Raw genomic sequence first — 21939 nt, 5'->3', positions numbered from 1 at the left:
GAAGAGCTTATATGTAAACTTGGAAGAACTTAGAGTAAAAAAAGACAAACATATAAACAGATCATTTAATACAATGTTAAAGTTATACAAGGATGTTATAGAAGCACAAAAAAATCATTTAACCCAACTTTTGGGGATCAGTACCAAATTCCTGAAAAAGATTAATGCACTAGTCAAGGCCTGAAAGATGAGTAAGAATCATCCAGACTAAAGGGAAGGAGCAGGATTCTAAGCAGGGTACAGCATGAGCATAAACCACTCACTCATAAAATAGTTTCTACCTTTAAACGTTTATATTAATCTCTATTACCTCATCCCACAAATTTATTACCAGAATGTCCTTTCTTTCTTCACTTTACCTATTTTAAAAATCATCTTATTAAGGTCCTATTTAAGCCATACTTCCTATAGGATACCATGACCATTCCAAAATGATTATGAGTTATAAAGAAATCCTGCAGCATGTATAGTCCATATTGTAAAATGTTATACTTATGTAAACATTGATACTATCCTCTAATTATATAATGTGCATTAATTTTATCTTTGATAATTACTAGCTCTACTATCTAAATCTTTATTATCATGGAATCAGATAATTCTACATGTTATACATAAATAGTGATAAAAGTAGAGGCACTTGTGGGATAAGAAGACAGAGAATTATGGTTTTCTTTTATACATACCATTCTCAGCTTTCAGCTCCTCCAGCTCTATAGAACTAAGGAGCAAGGCTCCCTTTTCATTCTCTAGTTCTACCACTCTCTTCTGCAAAGAAGCAATATTCTCCTCAGTGACTACCTAAATTGTAGAAAGACAACAAATTAATGATCCTCCAGTAGAAAATTCTCACACTAAATGCCCAGATAGCCTCCAGCATTTTTGTCTTCCAAAAGTTCTCTAGCCATGAAAATACTTTAAAAATAACATCTACTTATCTGCCTAGGTAATCTTTGAAGAAAAGAAATAAAATATTTCACACAAATATCAAGTTCATTGGCTTTTAAATTTAAGACTGAAGCCTGGATTACAAAGATAGGAATCCCAAGTCTACAGGATAAGAAAGAACATTTTCAGGTTCACAAACAAATAACATTAAAGATTAGATTAACGCCACCAAGTAACATGGTCTCTCTCCTGAAGGAGGATGAACATAAAGAGAGATTACACAAAGAGGAATAGAGGCAAAGGAATATGTACCTCTGAAGAAAGAAAGAAGATTTGTAACTTTTTTTTCCCAAGTATAATAAAAATTCCCTTGGCTTAATTTATCCACCGAGAATTTTCGGTTTTCGTATGGACAGGCATATATCTAATTACACCACATCTTTAGTTTTATATCTATATCTATATCTTTATATCTATATATATCTTAATCTCCATGGGTATTATTCTTTTTTTTTTGAGACAGAGTTTCACTCTTGTTACCCAGGCTGGAGTGCAATGGCGCGATCTCGGCTCACCACAACCTCCGCCTCCTGGGTTCAGGCAATTCTCCTGCCTCAGCCTCCTGAGGAGCTGGGATTACAGGCACGCGCCACCATGCCCAGCTAATGTTTTGTATTTTTAGTAGAGACGGGGTTTCACCAAGTTGACCAGGATGGTCTCGATCTCTTGACCTCGTGATCCACCCGCCTCCGCCTTCCAAAGTGCTGGGATTACAGGCGTGAGCTCTCCATGGGTATTATTCTATCAAATTTTCATACAATTGTAGAATTTTTAAGCCATGATGGTCTTTACAGCATACTTGACCCAAAATCTTCATTTGATGTTTAAAAGAAATAGCAAGGGATGAATTTAGGGTTATTACGGCTTTTATCCTGAGGGAAGTTCCCAATTTGCATTATACAGGGCAAGTAAAACTCCAATAGGATAGCCACAGATATTTCTGGTTCAAAGAATGAGAAGATTGATTTTGGGACAAACACAGCTGCCAAGATGTGAGGAGAGAGATCAGAGAGAAGAAAAAGAGTATTACAAAGGAGAAGCCCTGAATTCTGTGTATAAACTTAGCTGAAATTTCTGGCTGAACAATGGCACTATGTATTTGTTGGGCTGACTCAAAGCAGCCCAGCTAAGGCAAAAATAACTGAACCTAGTTTTGATGCCTCTCTATCATAGTTGAGAGTTGGGGTTTGAGTCCAACTTACTGGGGTTGGGGTTTGAGTCCAACTTACTGTCTGATAAAAAGTAATTGAAATTTTAGAAATAACAGAATATAGAATCTTGGGAACAAAACACAACATCCACATCCTGAATTCAAAACAAAACCATTCACACATAAATAAATAGGAATGTATGACCCATTCTGAAGGAAAAAAGTAACAGATTCTAGCCATAAAATGATGCAAATTTTGTAAGGAGCAAACAAGAATTTTTATTTATGCTTAGGACATAAATGAATATGCTCATAATGAATGAGAAAAAATGAAATCTTGGTACAAAGAAAATACAATAATGAACCAGTTTAAAATTTTAGAACTATAAAAAACATAATACCCAAAATGAAAAATTCAATAGATAGGCTGAACAGTAGACTATAGATGACAGAAGAAAGTCTTGGTGAACTTGAAGAAAATAAATCAACAGAAATCATCCAATCTAAAGATGGAAGAATTAAAAAATTTTAAAAAAAAGAATACAACCTCAAGGACATGTGGGGCAATATTAAAAGGTTCAGTATACCTGTAATTGGAGTGCCAGAAGAGAGGAAGGACAGAATGGGAAGAAAAAAATATTTTAAGAAATGGCCAAAAATTTCTCAAACATAAGGTTATATATGTAAGAAACTCAGAAAAAGCAAGCAAGAAAATGACAAGGAAAATTATAACTAAGAACATCACAGGTAAGAATAAAAAGAAAGTCTTAAAATCTCCATGGAAAAATGATACTTTACATACAGAGGAACAATAATTTGAATGACTACTGACCAGCTGTTAGGGAAAAAATATAGGCCAGAAGAGGGAAACATGTTGTTTAAAGTTTCTAAAAGAAGGCCGGGCACGGTAGCTCAAGCCTGTAATCCCAGCACTTTGGGAGGCCGAGGCGGGTGGATCACAAGGTCAAGAGATTGAGACCATTCCTGGTCAACATGGTGAAACCCCATCTCTACTAAAAATACAAAAAATTAGCTGGGCATGGTGGTGCGTGCCCGTAATCCCAGCTCCTCAGGAGGCTGAGGCAGGAGAATTGCCTGAACCCAGGAGGCGGAGGTTGTGGTGAGCCGAGATCGCGCCATTGCACTCCAGCCTGGGTAACAAGAACAAAACTCCATCTCAAAAAAAAAAAAAAAGTTTCTAAAAGAAAAATTGTCAATCCAGAAGTATATATCCAGTAACAAATATCATTCAAAAATAAAAGTAAAATAAAGACATTTTTAGATAAGCAAAAAACTAAGAAAATTTTTTCAAAGACAGACCTATTATACTGCAGGTTGTTCGAGAGGCTGAAGAAAATGGAATCAAAGAGATATCTGATCATCAGAGAGGAGAGGGCACTGTAAATGGTAAATATGTGGGTAAATATTAAGGTCAATATTTTCCTCTTAATGTCTTTCAAATATATATAACCATTTCAAGCATAAATATTAAAATTGTATACTGGAGCTTATCACTTTTGTTAATATAATACATACAAAAACTGTGGCATAAGGAATAGGCTGAGGGTATATGATTATGAGGGTTCTACCTTTTAAGTGAGGTAGTACAGTATTAACTCTAAGAAGACTGAAAAGTTATGGAGATATGTTGTACTTCCTAGAGCAACTACTTAAAAATCTTTTGTAAAAAGATATAGCTCAATACCCAATAGAGGTCTTTTGCTTCTGCTAAAGACTGAATAACATGGAACAGATTTACCCTCCTACCTGAAACAATAACAACCAAAATCAGACAAAATGATGAAATAATCATTTTCAAAATAGTGGATATCAAGCCAACAAAGGATGATTATCTCTGAGAGAGGCAGAAAACAAATAAAGTGATCCCTAAAACTGACCAAGCTTCATGCCTTAAGAGAGTCTTCAGAGAGTGGTCCAAGAAGCGGAACCTAGGCTGAGCCTTGTAGACTCCCTAAGTTCATGAGACAGAGCTGAGAGTCAAGACAGAACAAGATGGCTGCAGTTCACAGAACAGAATACCACAAAGGAAAAAGTCACGTCTGTTTAGTGAAATACAGAGCAACACGTAAATGTGAGGAAAGCATCCAAGGCTACCTGAACTACCCCTAACTATCTATCTGAAGAGATGAAAGAATAGCACTTGGTGCTCACACAAAACCTGGAAGAGTGTGAATTCTACACCCAAATGTGGAAAAACACTTCTCAGGGCATTGAGTAGAATACTCAGCAAGGTCTTGCCTCAGTAGTAAGGAATGGCTGAGCACTGATTCAAACCCTCCTAACAAATCAAAACAGCAAGATATGAAAGGATTAAGTTTTTTTCCAAAGAATTCAGCTGAATTCCATTTAAAAAAAAAAAAGCTCCAAAATACGTATATAAAACAAAGATATCTAGCATTTATAATGTCCAACAACCAATCAAAGATTATCAGACATGCCAACAAGCAGGAAAATATAAGCCACAATGAATAGAATAATCAACTGAAACGGAGCCAGTACTGACACAATCTACACATGCAAAAAGTAAAACAAAAACATGAATATTTTTTAAAAACCCAAATTAACCTTCTAGGAAAAAAAAAATTATGTCTGAGACTGCAAAAAATATACTAGATGAGATTAACAACAAATTGGACATTGTAAAAGAAAATATTAGTGAACTTGAATATAAAGAAATAGAAATAAAATGAAAAACAGAGAAAAAAGAATAAAAAAATTAAAAGCCGGCTGGCTGTGGTGGCTCATGGCTGTAATCCCAGCATTTTGGGAGGCCAAGGTGGGTGGATCGCAAGGTCAGGAGTTCGAGACCAGCCTGGCCAACATAGTGAAATCCCGTCTCTACTAAAAATACAAAAATTAGTCAGGTGTGGTGGCAGGTGCCTGTAGTCCCAGCTACTTAGGAGGCTGAGGCAGGAGAATCACTTGAACCTGGGAGGCAGAAGTTGCAGTGAGCTGAGATTGTGCCACTGCACTCCAACCTGGGCAACAGAGCAAGACTCCATCTCAAAAAACAAGACACAAAATTAAAACCCCATTAATGAGTTTTGGAACAACTTCAAGTAATCTAATATACATGTAATTGGAATTCCCAAAGGAGAGTAGGGAGTCAGAAAAAATATATATATATTTGACTAACTAATGGCAGAAAATTTTCCAAAACTACAAACAGATTCAAAAAGTTCAATGAACTCCAAGCACAAGAAACATGCTATGTCAAAGTACATCACAATCTAAGTGCTCGAAAACAGTGGTAAATTCCTAAAAGCATACAGGAAGAAAAAAGAAAGAGAGAAGCATGACAGCAGATTTCTTATCAAAAACAAAACGCAAGGGCTGGGCGCAGTGGCTCTTGCCTGTAATCTCAGCACTTTGGGAGGCCAAGGTAGGTGAATTACTTGAGACCAGAGTTTGAGACCAGTCTGGCCAACACAGTGAAACCCCATCTCGACTAAAAATACAAAATTAGCCAGGCGTGCTGGCAGGTGTCTGTAATCCAAGCTACTTGGGAGGCTGAGGCAGGAGAATCACTTGAACCCGTGAAGTGGAGGTTACAGTTGGCTGAGATCGCGCCACTGGACTCCATCCTGGATGACACAGCAAGACTCTGTCTCAAAAAAAACAACAAAAAGCAAAAATGCAAGAAAGAAGATAGTAGAGTAATACAGAAATGAAAGAAAACAAAACTTTCAATGTAGAATTCTAGGCAGCAAAAATAATCTTTTAACAACAATGGTGAGATAAAGCTGTCTTCAGACATAAAGTGTTTTAAGAACCCATGACCATGGGCCGGGCGCAGTGGCTCAAGCCTGTAATCCCAGCACTTTGGAAGGCCAAGGCAGGCGGATCACAAGGTCAAGAGATCAAGACCATCTTGGTCAACATGGTGAAACCTCGTCTCTACTAAAAACACAAAAAATTAGCTGGGCATGGTGGGGCGTGCCTGTAATCCCAGCTACTCAGGAGGCTGAGGCAGGAGAACTGCCTGAACCCAGGAGGCGGAGGTTGCAGTGAGCCGAGATCGCGCCATTACACTCCAGCCTGGGTAACAAGAGCAAAACTCCGAAAAAAAAAAAAAAAAAAAACCCATGACCAGCAGACTTACACACACACATACATGTGCACACACACATACAAATTAAATTAAGTCCTTCAGAGCCAGGTGCAGTAGCTCACACCTGTAATCCCAGCACTTTGGGAGGCCAAGGCAGGAGGATCATTTTAGCTCAGGAGGTTAGAACCAGCCTAGGGAACTTAGCAAGACCTCATCACTACTAAAAGCAAAAAAAATAAATAAAATTAGCCAGGTATCGTGGTGCATGCCTATAGTTGCAACTACTCAGGAAGCCGACGTGTAAGAATTGCTTGAGCCCAGGAGGATGAGGCTGCAGTGAGCCATGATTTTTTTTTTTTTGAGACAGAGTTTCGCCCTTGTTACCCAGGCTGGAGTGCAATGGCGCAATCTCGGCTCACCACAACCTCTGCCTCCTGGGTTCAGGCAATTCTCCTGCCTCAGCCTCCTGAGTAGCTGGGATTACAGGCATGCACCACCATGCCCAGCTAATTTTTTTGTATTTTTAGTAGAGATGGGGTTTCACCATGTTGACCAGGATGGTCTCGATCTCTTGACCTCGTGATCCACCCGCCTCGGCCTCCCAAAGTGCTGGGATTACAGGCTTGAGCCACCGCACCCGGCCAGCCATGATTTTTTAAAATAGAGACAGGTTCACACTTTGTTGCCCACTCCAGCCTGGATGACAAAGTGAGAACCTGTCTCTATTTAAAAAAAAAAAAAAGTCCTTCAAATAGAAGAAAAATGATACCAGATGGAAATATGAAGCCAGGGTTTGGCAAACTTTGGAGGCCTGCATAAATAAAGTTTTATTGGAACATAACCCAACCGTTTGTTTACTTTTGCTCTCTGTCTGTTCTTGCTCTACAATGGCAGAGTTGAGTACCTGCAACAAAGACTGTATGACCCACAAAGCCTAAAATATTTACTATATATAAAAGGACTGCCAACCTCTGATCTACCACCAAAGAATGAAAAGTACCAAAAATGGTAACTGCAATAGTAGTTATGATTTATTTTAATCTCCTTAAAACATAAATGCTTTATATGTATTAGCCAAAAAATGTCCACAACCCAAATTATCCATCAATGAGTCAATGGTTACACAAATTTTGCTGTGTACAATATACTCAACAATTCAATGGAATGAATTATTGGTAAACAAACATTAGGATGAATCTCAAATAAGTAGACTGAGTAAAGTAAGCCCAAAAAAGTGTGTATACAACTTATATAAAATTTTTAAAAATCTATAATGACAGAAAGCAGATCAGTGGTTGTTTAGGTCAGAAAAGATGTGAAGGAAAAGACTTATAAAAGAGAACATAAGAAAATTTCTAGAAATGATGAATATGTTCATTTTCTTGATAGTAGTGATGGTTACATATGTTATACATAAGTCAAAACATCAAATTGTGCTGGGTGCTGTGGCTGACACCTGTAATCCTAGCACTTTGGGAGACAGGCAGGAGGATCACTTGAGCCCAGGAGTTAGTTTGAGTCCAGCCTGGGAAACATAGTGAGACCCTGTCTCTACAGAAAAAAAAAATTGGCCAAGGGTTGTGGCACACGCCTGTGGTCCCAGCTATTCAGGAAGCTGAAGTGAGAGGACTGCTGGAGCCAAGGAAGTTAAGGTTGCAGTGAGCTGTGATCATGTCACTGCACTCCAGCCTGGGTGAGAGAACAAGACCCTGTTTCAAAAAACAAACAAACAAACGAACAAAATCCCCCCTTAAACTGTATACTTTAAATGTATACATCTTATTGTATGTCAAGTATATCTTTAATAGAGCTGTTTAAAAGGAAAAGCTGTCAATCAATAAATGAAAATTAAAATCAAGAAACTTCTAGTTTTCAAATAGAAGGCAGGAAAAAAGAAGAGAAAACAGAGGGGAAAAAACAGAAAGCAAATGGTAGACCTAAATCCAATGACATCAATACTTAAAATAAAAGGACTAAGACCTCCAATTACAAAGCCGAGGACTGAAGAAATTAAAAAGTATAACCCAACTATATGCTGCCTTCAACACATTCACTTTAAAGAAAGACATAAGTTGAAAGTAAAAGGACAGAAAATAATATATAATTCAAGCAATAAACATAAGAAGACTGGAATTCTTTTATTAATGACAGATACAGAGAAATGTAAATGAAGTATTACTAGAGATAGAGTAACATTTTGCAAATGAAAAAATTTACAAATTTTTTCAGAGATTCCAATTACCAAAAAGCAAAAAATAACTAAATTAAAAGGAGAAACAGACAATTCCACAAAGTTGGAGATTTCAAGCCCCTCTTAGCAAATGTTTCGATAACCAGACAAAAATCAAAAAGAAAGATAACCTGAACAATACTATGATTTAAGTTCTATTTGTAGAACATTACATCCAATAACTACAGAATACACACTATTTGCAAGTGTACAAGATGTGTTCACCAAGACACTATATGCTGTCATAAAATTTCAAAGTGTCAATAAATTTCAAAGGAATGAAATCATATGAAACATATTCTCTGATCATAATGAAATATTAGAAATCAATAATAATAAGATATCTAGAAATAAAACCAAATATCTGAATATTCTACAACAACATGTTTATTTAGAACACACTTCCAAATAATCCATGGTCAATGAAAAATTCATAGGGAAACTCAGAAAAATCTTCAAAAACTGAAATGAGTAAAATACTACAACATAACAAGCTGTGCTTAGAGGGAACTGCGTTAACTTTAAATGTTCATGAGAAAAGAGGACCTGAAATCTTTGAAATAAAGTTTCACCTTAAGAAACTATAAAAAGAAAAGCAAAGTAAGTGGAAAGCAATACTAAACAGTAGAAATCAATGAAAACGAAAGTAATCAGCAAGAGAGAAAATTAACAAGTCCAAAAGTGGTTCTTTGAAAAGACTAGGGGAAAAAGTTGAATAAATTCTAGGTAGACTGATTAAGAAAATGAAGCACAAATTTACAACAGTAGGGATCAGAGCTTACAGGCATTAAAAGGATAAAAAGTAATACTGTAACCAACATCATAACAAAAATAGAACATCTTCAATGAAATGGACCTAACTAAAACAAACAAACAAACAAAAACCCAAACAAACCAAAACTGGCACAAAGTGAAAAAGACAATCTTATTAGCCTTCTATCTGTAAAGGAAATTCAATTCATTATCAAAAACATTCCTAAAACTCCAGACTCAGATGGTTTCATTGGTGAATTCTTTAAAAAAAATTGTTTTTAATTATTTTCAAAAAAAGAAATAATACCAATCACAAACTCTCATAAAATAGAAAAAAAGAAAACATTCTCAGAAAACAGAAGAAAAGGGAATATATTATGAGGCCGCCATACCCTTAATAACAAAACCTGATAAAGATATTATAAAACAAGAAAACTGTAAGCTGATATCCTTCATAAATATGAATATAAAAATCATTCACAAAATATTAGCAAATCAAATTCAGTTATATAGAAAAAGGGTAATACAGTTGACTCTTGAGCATGGTTTTGAATTACATGAGTTCACTTATATGCAAATTTTTTTCAATAAATATATTGGAGTTGGGTGTGGTGACCCATGCCTATAATCCCAGCATTTTGGGAGGCCAAGGCAGGAGGATCGCATGAGTCCAGTAGTTCAAGACCAGCCTTGGCAACATGACAAAATCCCATTTCCAGCAATAAATAAATAAACAAATAAACAAACAAGTACAAAAACAGCCAGGCATGGTGGCTTGTGCCTGTAGTCCCAGCCATTCAGGAGGCTGAGGTGGGAGGATCACTTAAGCCCAGGAGGGTGAGGCTGCAGTGAGCTGTCATCACACCATTACACTCCAGCCTGGGCAATGGATTGACTCTGTCTTAAAGGAAAGAAAGAAAATTAAAAAAAAAAAAAAAAAAAAAAAAAAAAGCCAGACACAGTGGCTTATGCCTGTAATGTCAGCACTTTGCGAGGCCAAGACAGGCAGATCAGCTATGGTCCGGAGTTTTAGACCAGCCTGGCCAACATGACAAAACCCCATCTCTATTAAAAATAACAAAACTTAGCTGGATGTGGTGGCAGGTGCCTATAGTCCCAGTTATTCAGGAGGCTGAAGCAGGAGAATCACTTAAACCCAGGAGGTGGATGTTGCAGTGAGCCAAGATCGTACTACTATACTCCAGCCTGGGCAACAGAGTGAAACTTCATCTCAAAAAAATAAATAAATACAAAATTTTTTGGAGGTTTGCTACAACTTGACATTTGTTATTACTCATAGAAGAACCAATATGGCCTAGAAATATCAAAAAAATTAAGAGAATTTATTTTAAAAATTAAGAAAAAAATTAATATAAAAAAACCTAAGCAAAAATTTCCTCTATCAGATTGAGGATGGTTTGATAGATGAAATTCATAAATAAAAACGAACAGTAATCAGCAAGAGAGAAATTATTATCACAGCCAATGGTAAATTATGGAGTACTTTCCCCTAAGATTAGAAACAATGCAAGAAGATCCAGTCTCACCACTTCTATTAAACAGTATACTGGAGGCATACAAATTAGAAAGGAGTAAAATTTGTCTTTATTTTCAGATGACATGATTGCTTAAATAGAAAATCCTAAAGAATCTACAAAAAGAGACTAGAGCCAATAAAATTAATTTGTTTATCAAAGTCACAGAATAGAAGGTTAATAAAATTCAGTTGTCTAGTTACATCTTAGCATATACTGGAAAATGAAATAAAAATAATTCCATCTACAATAGTATCAAAAATATAACTACTTCAGAATAAATGTTATAATGTGCACACCTTCGCCAATGAAAACTACAAAACACTGCAGAAAGAAATTAAAGATCTAAATAAATGGAAATACACACTATATTCATAGATTTAAAAGTTCAGTAGCGTTAAGATGTCAATTATCCCTAAATTGATCAACAGATTCCACACAATGCCAATTCAAAATCTCATCTGTCTTTTTGAAAAAAGTAGAAATTGAGAAGCTGGTTTTATAATTTACGTGGAAAGGACCTGGAATAATCAGAGCAACCTCAAAAAGAACAAAGTTAGAGGACTTCTATTAATACTTGACTTCAAGACTAATGACAAACTACAATAATGAAGACTGTGATACTGGCATAGGAACTGACAAACAGATCAGTATAACAGAGCAGAAAATTCAGAAATGGACATATTAGTCTTTGATTTTCAACAAAGGTACCAAGAGAATCCAATGAGGAAAGTAGAGTCTCTTTAAGAAATGGTGCTAAAACAACTAAATATCTATATGCAAAAAAAAACAAAACAACAGGACCTTTACCTTACGACACACACAAAATTTCATTTGAGATTCAGAGACTTCATATGAAAACTAAAACCATAAAGCTTGTGGAAGAAAGCGTAAGAGAATATCTTCATGAATTGGGGCTAAGAAAGGTTTCATAGACAGGGCACACACAAAAAATGATAAATAATTAAGTTTATCAAAATTTAAAAGTGTGTGCTTATAAAAAGATATTATGATGAAAATGAATAAGCAAGCCACAGCATGGAGAAAATATTCACCAAACATATATGATAATAGATTGACATTCAGAATATATAAGAATTCCTACTTGATAATAAAAAGACAACTCAGTTTTCAGAATACGGAAATATGTAAACAGACAGACACTTCACCAATAGAAGGTATACATATGGCTAAGAATCTCAAGAAAAAATGTTCAACATAATTTGTCATCAGGGAAATGCAAACTTAAACCACAATGAAATATTACTACATACCCATTAGAATGGCTAAAATGTTTTGTTTGGTTTTGTTTTTTCAAGATGGAGTTTCACCATGATGGCCAGGCTGGTCTTGAACTCCTGACCTCAGGTGATCCACCCACCTCGGCCTCCCAAAGTGCTAGGATTACAGGCATAAGCCACTGTGTCCGGCCATGGCTAAAATGTTTTAAAACCGAGACCACCCAATCTTGGAGAAGATGTGGAACTCTCATACATTTTAGGTGGCAGTCTAAAATAGTACAACCACAGCTGGGCGCGGTGGCTCACGCTTGTAATCCTAGCACTCTGGAAGGGTGATGCAGGTGGATTACAAGGTCAAGAGTTTGAGATCAGCCTGGCCAATATGGTGAAACCCTGTCTCTACTAAATATACAAAAATTAGCCAGGTGTGGTGGCAGGCACCTGTAATCCCAGCTACTTGGGAGGCTGAGGCAGGAGAATTGCTTGCACCTGGGAGATGGAGGTTGCAGTAAACCGAGATTAAGCCACTGGACTCTAGCCTGGGTAACAGAGCAAGACTCTGTCTCAAAAAAAAAAAAAAAAAAAAAAAATGTACAACCACTTTGGAAAAAGACCTGGCAGTAACTTATAAAGCTAAATACATAGGTAATCTATGGCCAGCCAAGCAATACCTCAATTAGTATTTACTGAAGATAAATGAAAACATATGTCCACATAAATACTTACATGAGAATGTTCATAATGTCTGGGTGTGGTGGCTCACGCCTGTAATCCCAGCACTTTGGGAGGCCAAGGCGGGTGGATCACGAGGTCAATAGATTGAGACCATCCTGGTCAACATGGTGAAACCCCGTCTCTACTAAAAATATAAAAAATTAGCTGGGCATGGTGGCGCATGCCTGTAATCCCAGCTACTCAGGAGGCTGAGGCAGGAGAATTGCCTGAACCCAGGAGGCAGAGGTTGTGGTGAGCTGAGATCGTGCCATTGTACTCCAGCCTGGGTAACAAGAGTGAAACTCCGTCTCAAAAAAAAAAAAAAATGTCAATGATAGAATTCAGATGGTGGGTATATAGATGTTTACTATAAAATTCTTTCAACTTATTTGAATGGTTGGAAAATGTCTTAACAAAACATTAGAGGAAAATGTCTAGAATGGGAGAATAGAAGAGATTAGAAAGCCTAGATGCTAGAAACCAAGAGGCAAAAATTTTTATCAGTGCACAGTACAGCACAGGAAACATAGGACTCTGCTGGCCAATAAGTCTATGAGTTTGGAAGGGTATAATCTTACAATGGAGATGAATGAATCTAGTTATCCCAACTTGACATTTGTCAATTAAGAATATCAAACTATCTTTGTTCTGATACTCAGGCTCAATCAGCCTGAATCCGCCTTTGGTGATTATAATCCAGCTTTCTACAGAGATTTTTGTAGAAGGAAGAGATAATATATTGGCCAAACAGAAGCTACTTGGCCATTTTTTTTTTTACTCTTAATTAATGGGAACAATATGATTTCCATAGCAGACTTTTAAGTTTGATTAGACTGATTCATGTTCACTAAACCTGATCAAATCTTAGTCTACCCCAAAAAAAGACTTCTGAATTGGGAAAATTAACTATAAAAGCAAAAGTAATGATTCATCTCCAATACAAATTGTTAAGACCTTAAAATCAGAAAGGCTTCTGAGATCATTCTACTTGATATCTATTATTTTCTCATTCTCTATTGTTGAAACCCTGCATTAATGCCTTTCATGATTCCTTTCAAATAGAATTGTCCTCAAAAAAGTATTTTGTCAGGCAGAAAAAAACAGAAGGTTTATGCAGCTCTCTGGAATAAATCCTCATTAGAGCACTGAAGTACAGATACAACAAAGACAAATAGTTAACATTCATAAGAACTTCACATTTAATTACCTGTGTGCCCTCATTATAAACATCTGGGAAAGAAGTCTGAGATGCGGTTTCATGTTGCTGCAAGGGTGGTTTATTTAGAAACTGGCTAATTTCTTTGGATTTTTGCTGGAGTTGATCTAAGGAAAAGAAAACAAATAAATGTAATATTTGCTTCAAGTCTGAAATGTAGTTATTATCTTCTAAGGATACACTGTATGCTGTTTACTAGTTAGTTACCTTAGTTAAAATTATAATGCCAATGATAACATTGTTAATTGTTTAAATGTTCTCAAGGACCAAAGGACACCTCAGTTAACCATTTCCTTCAAAAGTAAAATAAAATAAGCTTAGACATTTTTTTTTTTTTAGACATAAGTCTCACTCTGTTGCCCAGGCTAGAGTGCAGTGGTGTGATTTTGGTTAACTGCAACCTGACTCCTCAGGTTCAACTAATTCTCTTGCCTCAGCCTCCCAAGTAGCTGGGATTAAGGCATGTGTCACCACGTCCAGCTAATTTTTTTTTTTTTTTTTTTTTTTTTTTAGTGGAGATGGGACTTCCCCATGTTGGCCAGGCTGGTCTCAAACCCCTGATCTCTGGTGATCCACCCACCTCAGCCTCCCAAAGTGCTGGGATTACAGGCACAAGCCACCGCATTTGGCCCTAGGCATTTTTTAAAAGTTCATTTTCCCTTTCCCCCTTGAAAATGGCTTTAGGGTTTTTATTTTCTTCACTCTCAATGTAGGTGTTATGGGTCCCACCAAGATTTCATCACAAAGTTTTTTTTTTGTTTGTTTTTGTTTTTGTTTTGAGACTGAGTTTCGCTCTTGTTACCCAGGTTGGAGTGCAATGGCGTGATCTCGGCTCACCGCAACCTCCGCCTCCTGGGTTCAGGCAATTCTCTCAGCCTCCTGAGTAGCTGGGATTACAGGCACGCACCACCATGCCCAGCTAATGTTTTGTATTTTTAGTAGAGACGGGGTTTCACCATGTTGACCAGGATGGTCTCGATCTCTTGACCTCGTGATCCACCCGCCTCGGCCTCCCAAAGTGCTGGGATTACAGGTGTGAGCCACCGCGCCCGGCCTATCACAAAGTTTTAAACATGAACATGCTTAAGAGAACAGCTTGCTCATGTAACACTCTGTTCCTGTGTGATGCCCTTCAAAACTGTCTAGATAAAGTTCAGTTATTTAATACAAATTTTCAACTTAATTCTTTCCAAAATCTTTCCCTTACGTCTATGCCAATCTATTAGTAAAGATTATAATTTGGGGAAAAGGACTAGTGAAACGAGTACTGGTGTTAAAGAAGTTTTACTTTTTAATTTATAAAGTTCTAAAATGTTCAATTTCTTAGTGGCACATATTAATTTTATAATAGCGTATTTTAAAAAGTTTTCTTTATACCTTCTTAAAGGATAAATTTTCACCTATAAGAAAAGAAATTAGGTAAAAAAGCATTTTCACCTGTAAGAAAAGCATTGAGATCCATCTGTAGATTTATGGATGATGCCATGCAATTTAGTCTCCTAACCTATGGACCTAGATCTGGCCTGAGTTTCCCAAAAACTAATTCAAATCCTACTCATTTCAGTCACTGAATCCTTCAGATCTGAGTCATATTTCACATAGCATTCTATTTAATATCCAGAACATCACTATCACATTTTTAGTACTGTAATGATAATAATAATATTAAGACAGATTATAACCAGTCAGAGGCAGGAAAAATACAACAAGAAGTTCGGAAGAGCTGTTTTTCTTAATCCTTCTATTGGTTCAATTGGTTTGAGCAAAAATTTCATTAATGGATCCCTGAAAACATGAAATACAAGCCACTCAGATGCCAGAGACATGGACTTCAAAAGTAATCAGCTACTGACCTTCTAGCTGCTGAATGGTCTGGGATGACTGAACTGCTTGTTCATTCTTATCTTGGAGAAGCTTTGCATTTTGATCCTTTAGAGCATCACAGGCAGATTGCAGCTCTTGTCCAGTCTTTTGAAGACTCAAAATATGAGAGGTCTTCTCTTCCATTTCTGCTTTGTGCTTCTGCTCCAAAGCACTATACCGAGACTCTAGTTCAGCCTGGGCTTGGCCTGCTTGCTCAAACTGTTCTAAAAGATGATGCATTTCTTCCTGCAGATTGTGGAAGGATAATTTTCTTTCCGCCACTTCAAGTTCCATCTTTTCCAGTAGAATCTTAGACTCCTGTCTTTCTGTTTCCACGGTGTTCCTTAAAGTATTATGTTCAGCTTCCATCTGCTGTAATTGCTGAGAGAGAACCTAAGAAAAAAGAGTCTTCATGAGCCATAAATACGTTATTTCATTTCGACAAGCATTGTAAAATGCTTCTTCTTGGAGGATGGAAAAAAAATGAGAACATGTTTCTATGCTAGAGAGAAAGGCTTTCTCAAGAAGGAGAGTTGAAAATTAAGAAGAGAGGAGATAGCTGACTTTCTCCAGCAACACACAAGTACCTAGATAAACGAACAGAGAATGTGGACTCTAGCACCAATTCTGCATTATGATGAGACTACTTGGACGTGACAGGATAGGGACACAAGGAATCCAAGGGCTGGAAAAAAATTAGTTCAAATTGTCAAGCATGGGTCCATACAGGACATGGAAAGGAGCAAGAGTAAGGAAGAATTAACACACTGGAGGAACAAAATGGAATTCAATAAGAATGAAGATCAGGACAGTATGAAAAAGAAAATGGCAGGATGGATTATAGTCAGATGAGCATTCCTGATTAACTTTAGACTCAAGGGAATATTGCAGAATGAGATCATGTCACTCCAACAGAAGGTCAATTGACTAAAACAAGCAACGACTGGATTGTACATAAAGTACAAGAACCATTCAAGACAGAGAAGGGTAATTGATGAAAAAGAAGCTCACTAAAGGAAAATACAGGCCAAGTATCCCTTATTCTAAATGCTTGGGAGCAGAAGTATTTCAGTTTTCCATTTTGTTCAGATTTTGGAATATCTTGGATATCTTGGGGATTGGATCCAAGTCTAAACATGAAATTCATTTGTTTCAAATACATATTATACACATAGCCTAAAGATAATTTTATACAGTATTTTAAATGATTTTGTGCATAAAACAAAGTTTTGCCTTTGACCTGTTACCCTGTTCCACGAGGTCAGTGTGGCATTTTCCACTTGTGGTGTCATGTTGGTGCTTAGAAAGTTTCAGATTTTGGAGCATTTTGGATTTTCAGATTAGGCATACTCAATCTGTATGACATTCTAGAGAAATTAGGACCCCAGACCTAAAATGGCAAAGGAAAAGAGCAACAAAAGAACTGCAATGTATGCTCCATGAGGAAAAGAACTGTATTTAGTTTTGCTCATAATTGTACTGCATCCCCACCACTCAAGCATGAGCTATTTTTTTTAAAGAATGAATAAATGGCATCAATTCTCTGAAGACTTTAAATAGGCTTTTATATCTACTGCCTGGCAAACTAAAGTGGAAATGAATACCCCCAAGGCAGGAAGTAAAGATTAGAAGGCAGTACCCGGTTTCTCTGCTCAGCAGCAGTCAGCTCCTGTTGCAGCAAGTCAACGACCTGAGCACGGCCCACCAAGGATTCTTCATGTTCCTCAAGCTTCCTCTGCAGCATCCTCAATTTCTGAGAAGAAAACATTTTAGACATAATGCGCTAACAAATGAGTGTTTACATTTGCTTTTCTTTCAAAATGCCACTTAAATTAGTGTACTTAAATTTTGGGGTGTTCAAGATGACAATTTAAAGAGTGGGAGATCAGCATGCCATCCTCCCCGTTCAGCAGCAACAAAGACTCTCCAGAATGTCTTCTCCAGAGCACCAACAACAACCAAACCCAGCCACAAGCAAGTCCCTGAATTAGGGAGCCAGCGGAGATTGTGCCATTGCACTCCAGCCTGGCGCCTGGTGACAGAGCGAGACTCTGTCTCAAAAATAAAAGAAAATAAAAGAAAATAAAAAATTAGAAAAAAACAATGACACATATCTGCTTTCAAAATCATACAGTTAACATCCTGTACCTAGATAGCATAGGTACATGTACATCTTACCCACCCAAGGGAACATTCTCTGCAGGTAAGAACCATTTCTCTTCTCCTAGTTTCATGCACAGGGCAGGCACTTGAAAAACACTTGTTGAATAAATAGATAGATGATACACATATATAATTAGTATTCTACTTAATAATATGTTGTATTCTGAAACTTTACTTAATGGCACATTCTGAAAGATTGCTTAGAACTTAGAAGTTTTTACTCTAATTAACTCTAATTAATTTTCACTCTAATTAAACAGATTAAACATGAATTATCACTGAAGTGCCTTTCAGTACCGCACTGCACTACATACTAAATTAAACCAAATGCTTTGAGTTAGTAGATGGTGAACTCAAATACAATGAAGCCAATTTTCAAAATCTACTCAAATTTTTTTAAAAAAGAATTACTAATCTAATAAAAGACTTCATGGCTTCAAAATCATTCTTTTTAATCTCTAATTTTTTGAACATTTAAAACTGACTTCATTGATTTGAAGCTTTGGATTAGGTGTGTTATGCACAAAGGTAGCTACAATCAGAAAACTAAAAAGAAACCAATTTTTGACTACCACATAAATTCACCAACTAAACTCAGCTTTTGAGTACCAGCAACCTGATTAGAGGAGTAAAAGGCAAGAAAAGGATAAGAAAAAATAAACAATTTTTATGCAACAGAAGACAAGGACACCAAAAAGAGGCCAGTAAGGAAAACACTAACACCAAGTGAAGAGCAATAGGTAAGGGTAGGAAGGTGACTGTGATGATCAAATGTTAACCAAAATGACAGTTATTCTACTGAGTTTTAGCAACACACCTGTTGCATCTCTGTTTCCACATCTGCCTGGGTTACTAACTGAAGAAGCTCATCTTCATGAAGACGAACTTGTGTTTCAAAGCGGGCATCTTTCTCTCGGACCACCTGCTGCATGGAACTCAACTGAAGACACATACCAGAGAAACTATGCAAGTTACACTCCCCGAATATTGCACAAATAAAACTCACAGACTACTTTCCAAGATAGACACTGAGAATTGATAGACAGTAGCTTTTTAAAGTGAAATTTTGATTGTCAAGGATGAGGATGTTGGAAGAAAGATTGGCCAGACAGTAACTACCAAATGTGAGAGAAAGCCTATTTTCAAATTCAGAAGTCAGCCTAAACATAAATTTTGATCAAAAATTATATGTTCATGGCTATTAGAAATGTTTTAAATATATAAGAAGTATATTTTTTTAAAGTTCTAAAAAGATTAGGATATTAAACACATAAAGTGAAGTTAAGTTAGATTTCTACTAAACCCTGGACTCTTCTTGCTCATGGCTAAAAAAGCTTTCAATGAAATTCTCATGCCCTGTAAGTCAACTAACATATCATTTATTCAAGATTCTCTACAACTGGAAATACTAATCTAGCTTTCCAGTCTTATTTTCAAAGAATTGCTTCTACCAAAGAACCTGGTGTACTTCTAATTCCACACCATCTCCCCATGCAGCTGTTTTCAGCTGTCATTACTTGCAGCCTTCTAGATCATGCTCATTTTTAACTGGCTCTGAAAAGAATGAAATGGAAATAAATGGATTGATTGTGAACTGTTCACTATCACCTCTCAAAATATTTTGTTTGTATTACTGCTTGTTTTGGCACTTATTTGGAAAGCCTTAAATTATGATGAATCTCTTAACACATTTACATATCCTGACTTTTCATATTTTAGCAACACACAGGTTAAAACCATATTCAGTATTTCTTCATCCTGCACTGTATACAGTGCTTATACATGAAAAGGATACAATAAAAAATAATAATAAAAGGGCACAATAAAAGCTAATATGTAAAATCAAGAATTTCAGGATATACAGTTTTAACTGTATACACAGCAGTAGGCCAACCACAGAGAGAAGGCACCACTAATACTACAAATTATCAATAAAGTAAACACCTAATGGATAAGATTAGCCATGTACCGCCGGGCGCGGTGGCTCAAGCCTGTAATCCTAGCACTTTGGGAGGCCGAGGCGGGTGGATCACGAGGTCAAGAGATAGAGACCATCCTGGTCAACATGGTGAAACCCCCGTCTCTACTAAAAATACAAACATTAGCTGGGCATGGTGGCGCACGCCTGTAGTCCCAGCTACTAGGGAGGCTGAGGCAGGAGAATTGCTTGAACCCAGGAGGCAGAGGTTGCGGTGAGCCGAGATCGTGCCATTGCACTCCAGCCTGGGTAACAAGAGCGAAACCCCGTCCCAAAAAAAAAAAAAAAAAAAAGATTAGCCATGTACCAAGGTACTTCAGGGAAAAAAAAAAAATCTTTCATGATTCAAAAGCATCCCCCTGCCCCCTACACACACACACACAAATTACAGTGCCTGTAATCCTAGCACTTTGGGAGGCCAAGGTGTAAGGATCATTTGAACTCAGGAGTGCAAGACCTGCCTGGGCAACACAGTGTGAACTTGTCTCTTCGAAAAATGTAAAAAAAAAAAAAAAATTGAGCCAGATGTGGTGGCACATGCCTGGAGTTCCAGCTACTGGGGAGGCTGAGGTAAGTGAAAAGATGGCTTGAGCCCAGGAGATCAAGGCTGCAGTGAGCTATGACTGTGTCACTTGTACTCCAGCTTGGGCAACAGAGTGAGACTCAATTTCAAAAACATATATGTGGCAATGGGTGGCGAACCAAGAAACCTAGAAAAATAGAAAAAGTTGAGGATGCCAATCCAAATGGTCTGGTCTTGATAACCGAAATAAATGGGAAAAGGAACGTCAAATACTGGTGCCACTTAACATAAAATCACATGACCTACACCACTTTCTCATTACAGGCTCACTAAGTAATCTAACTACAATTATTTTCCTATTAAGATAGATACTATTTTAGAGAAAGAATGAACTTAATTATTTTTATTTCTTTTGGTTTACTTATTGGTCTCTTTTGAATTCAGCATGAGCCCATTCCTAAAAGACTGAATCTCTGTCTGCTATTAAAATTAAGTTTCTGGACCTGCAGAACTAAGAACTAAATTAGGCTATAGCAAATTCATCAAGGTAAATAACACATTGTGAGGCTTTCCGGTGTTCCCTACTGACACACTTACCTACCACACAACTTCTAATATCTATTACTACATATACTTCTAATTTCTAGTGCAACATCCATGCTACTATACTTTTAGCTACTAAGATTTTTTACAGTGACTAACTGAATTGAGTTGCAGGTAATAACCCACTGGATTTCACAGTTTTTTATCCTAATTTTGTGAGATCCTTCCCCCTACCTGTGCAGCTTGCTCTGCCTGTGTCTGGCTGAGCTCGGCTTGTAAAGTGCTAATAAGTTCTTCCTTCTCCTGGAGCTGTTGCTTCACCATTACAAATTCTTCCATCTCTGCAGAACTCTTATCAAACTGAAGACATAGAAGGAAAAAAAAGTAAGCAAAAGAATTAGCATTCTCAATTCTTCGACATCCCTTTCTTGCTTGGGCTAAATGCCTACCATATTCCCTTCTAATTTACATTGAACAAAAAAGAAAACTGCATGCATTATGGTTTTTAAAAAGTAATTATCAAAATTTCATTTGTCAGAAGAAAACAGAAGCAGTAGTGGCAATTTTTCAATTTCTCTGAATCCTCACATAGAGACAGCATGAAATAGTAAAACCAAAAACTATAGATAACATTTACAGTAAAATTAGGCAGACAATCCTAAGAACCCTAAAATATAAGCTAGTAAGGAGAAACCACAAAAACCCACAAGAACTACATTGCATTAGAGTCTTACGTTGTGTAAGAAAAAGAAGGCAGCAACAAAGTGAAATCTGATGGCTCTGAGAAAGGGAAAACCCTAAACAGCCAATGTATTCATTTGTTGGAATGCACAGTTGGCCAATTTTAGAACAGCAGCAGGGCTCTGCCATTCCTTAATACTAGGCAAAAATGCAAGGGTGCACAGGAAGAAGGACTAAAATGGCTAGAGCAATCTAGTAGGCCCTCTGAACTCTCAAAACTGACTCATCATGGCTCCATTCTGAGACACGAACCTGTACTAAGAAGAAAC

General features: G+C 36.9%; 1 protein-coding gene across 9 annotated transcripts in view; it reads right to left on the bottom strand.

Annotated features, from left to right (window-relative positions):
* The window catches only part of GOLGB1 (golgin B1), an 81386-nt gene that overhangs the window by 34242 nt on the left and 25205 nt on the right, over nt 1-21939 (bottom strand). For 4 of the 9 annotated variants that reach the window (XM_074404270.1, XM_010352403.3, XM_074404272.1 and 1 more), the window contains exons 6-11: nt 21164-21289; nt 18703-18825; nt 17362-17475; nt 15713-16115; nt 13851-13966; nt 687-801 (exon numbers count right to left, since the gene is read on the bottom strand). In XM_074404270.1, coding sequence (XP_074260371.1) covers nt 687-801; nt 13851-13966; nt 15713-16115; nt 17362-17475; nt 18703-18825; nt 21164-21289 — 997 coding nt within the window. The remainder of the gene's footprint in view (nt 1-686; nt 802-13850; nt 13967-15712; nt 16116-17361; nt 17476-18702; nt 18826-21163; nt 21290-21939) is intronic. The other 5 variants (XM_074404273.1, XM_039477281.2, XM_074404275.1 and 2 more) reach the window with 3 other exon arrangements.

This window comes from Saimiri boliviensis, chromosome 8 (genome assembly GCF_048565385.1).
Source record: "Saimiri boliviensis isolate mSaiBol1 chromosome 8, mSaiBol1.pri, whole genome shotgun sequence".
Taxonomy (NCBI): Eukaryota; Metazoa; Chordata; class Mammalia; order Primates; family Cebidae; genus Saimiri; species Saimiri boliviensis.
The sequence above is the reverse complement of the archived record's forward strand: the minus strand, read 5'-3'. Positions and strand labels throughout refer to the sequence as shown.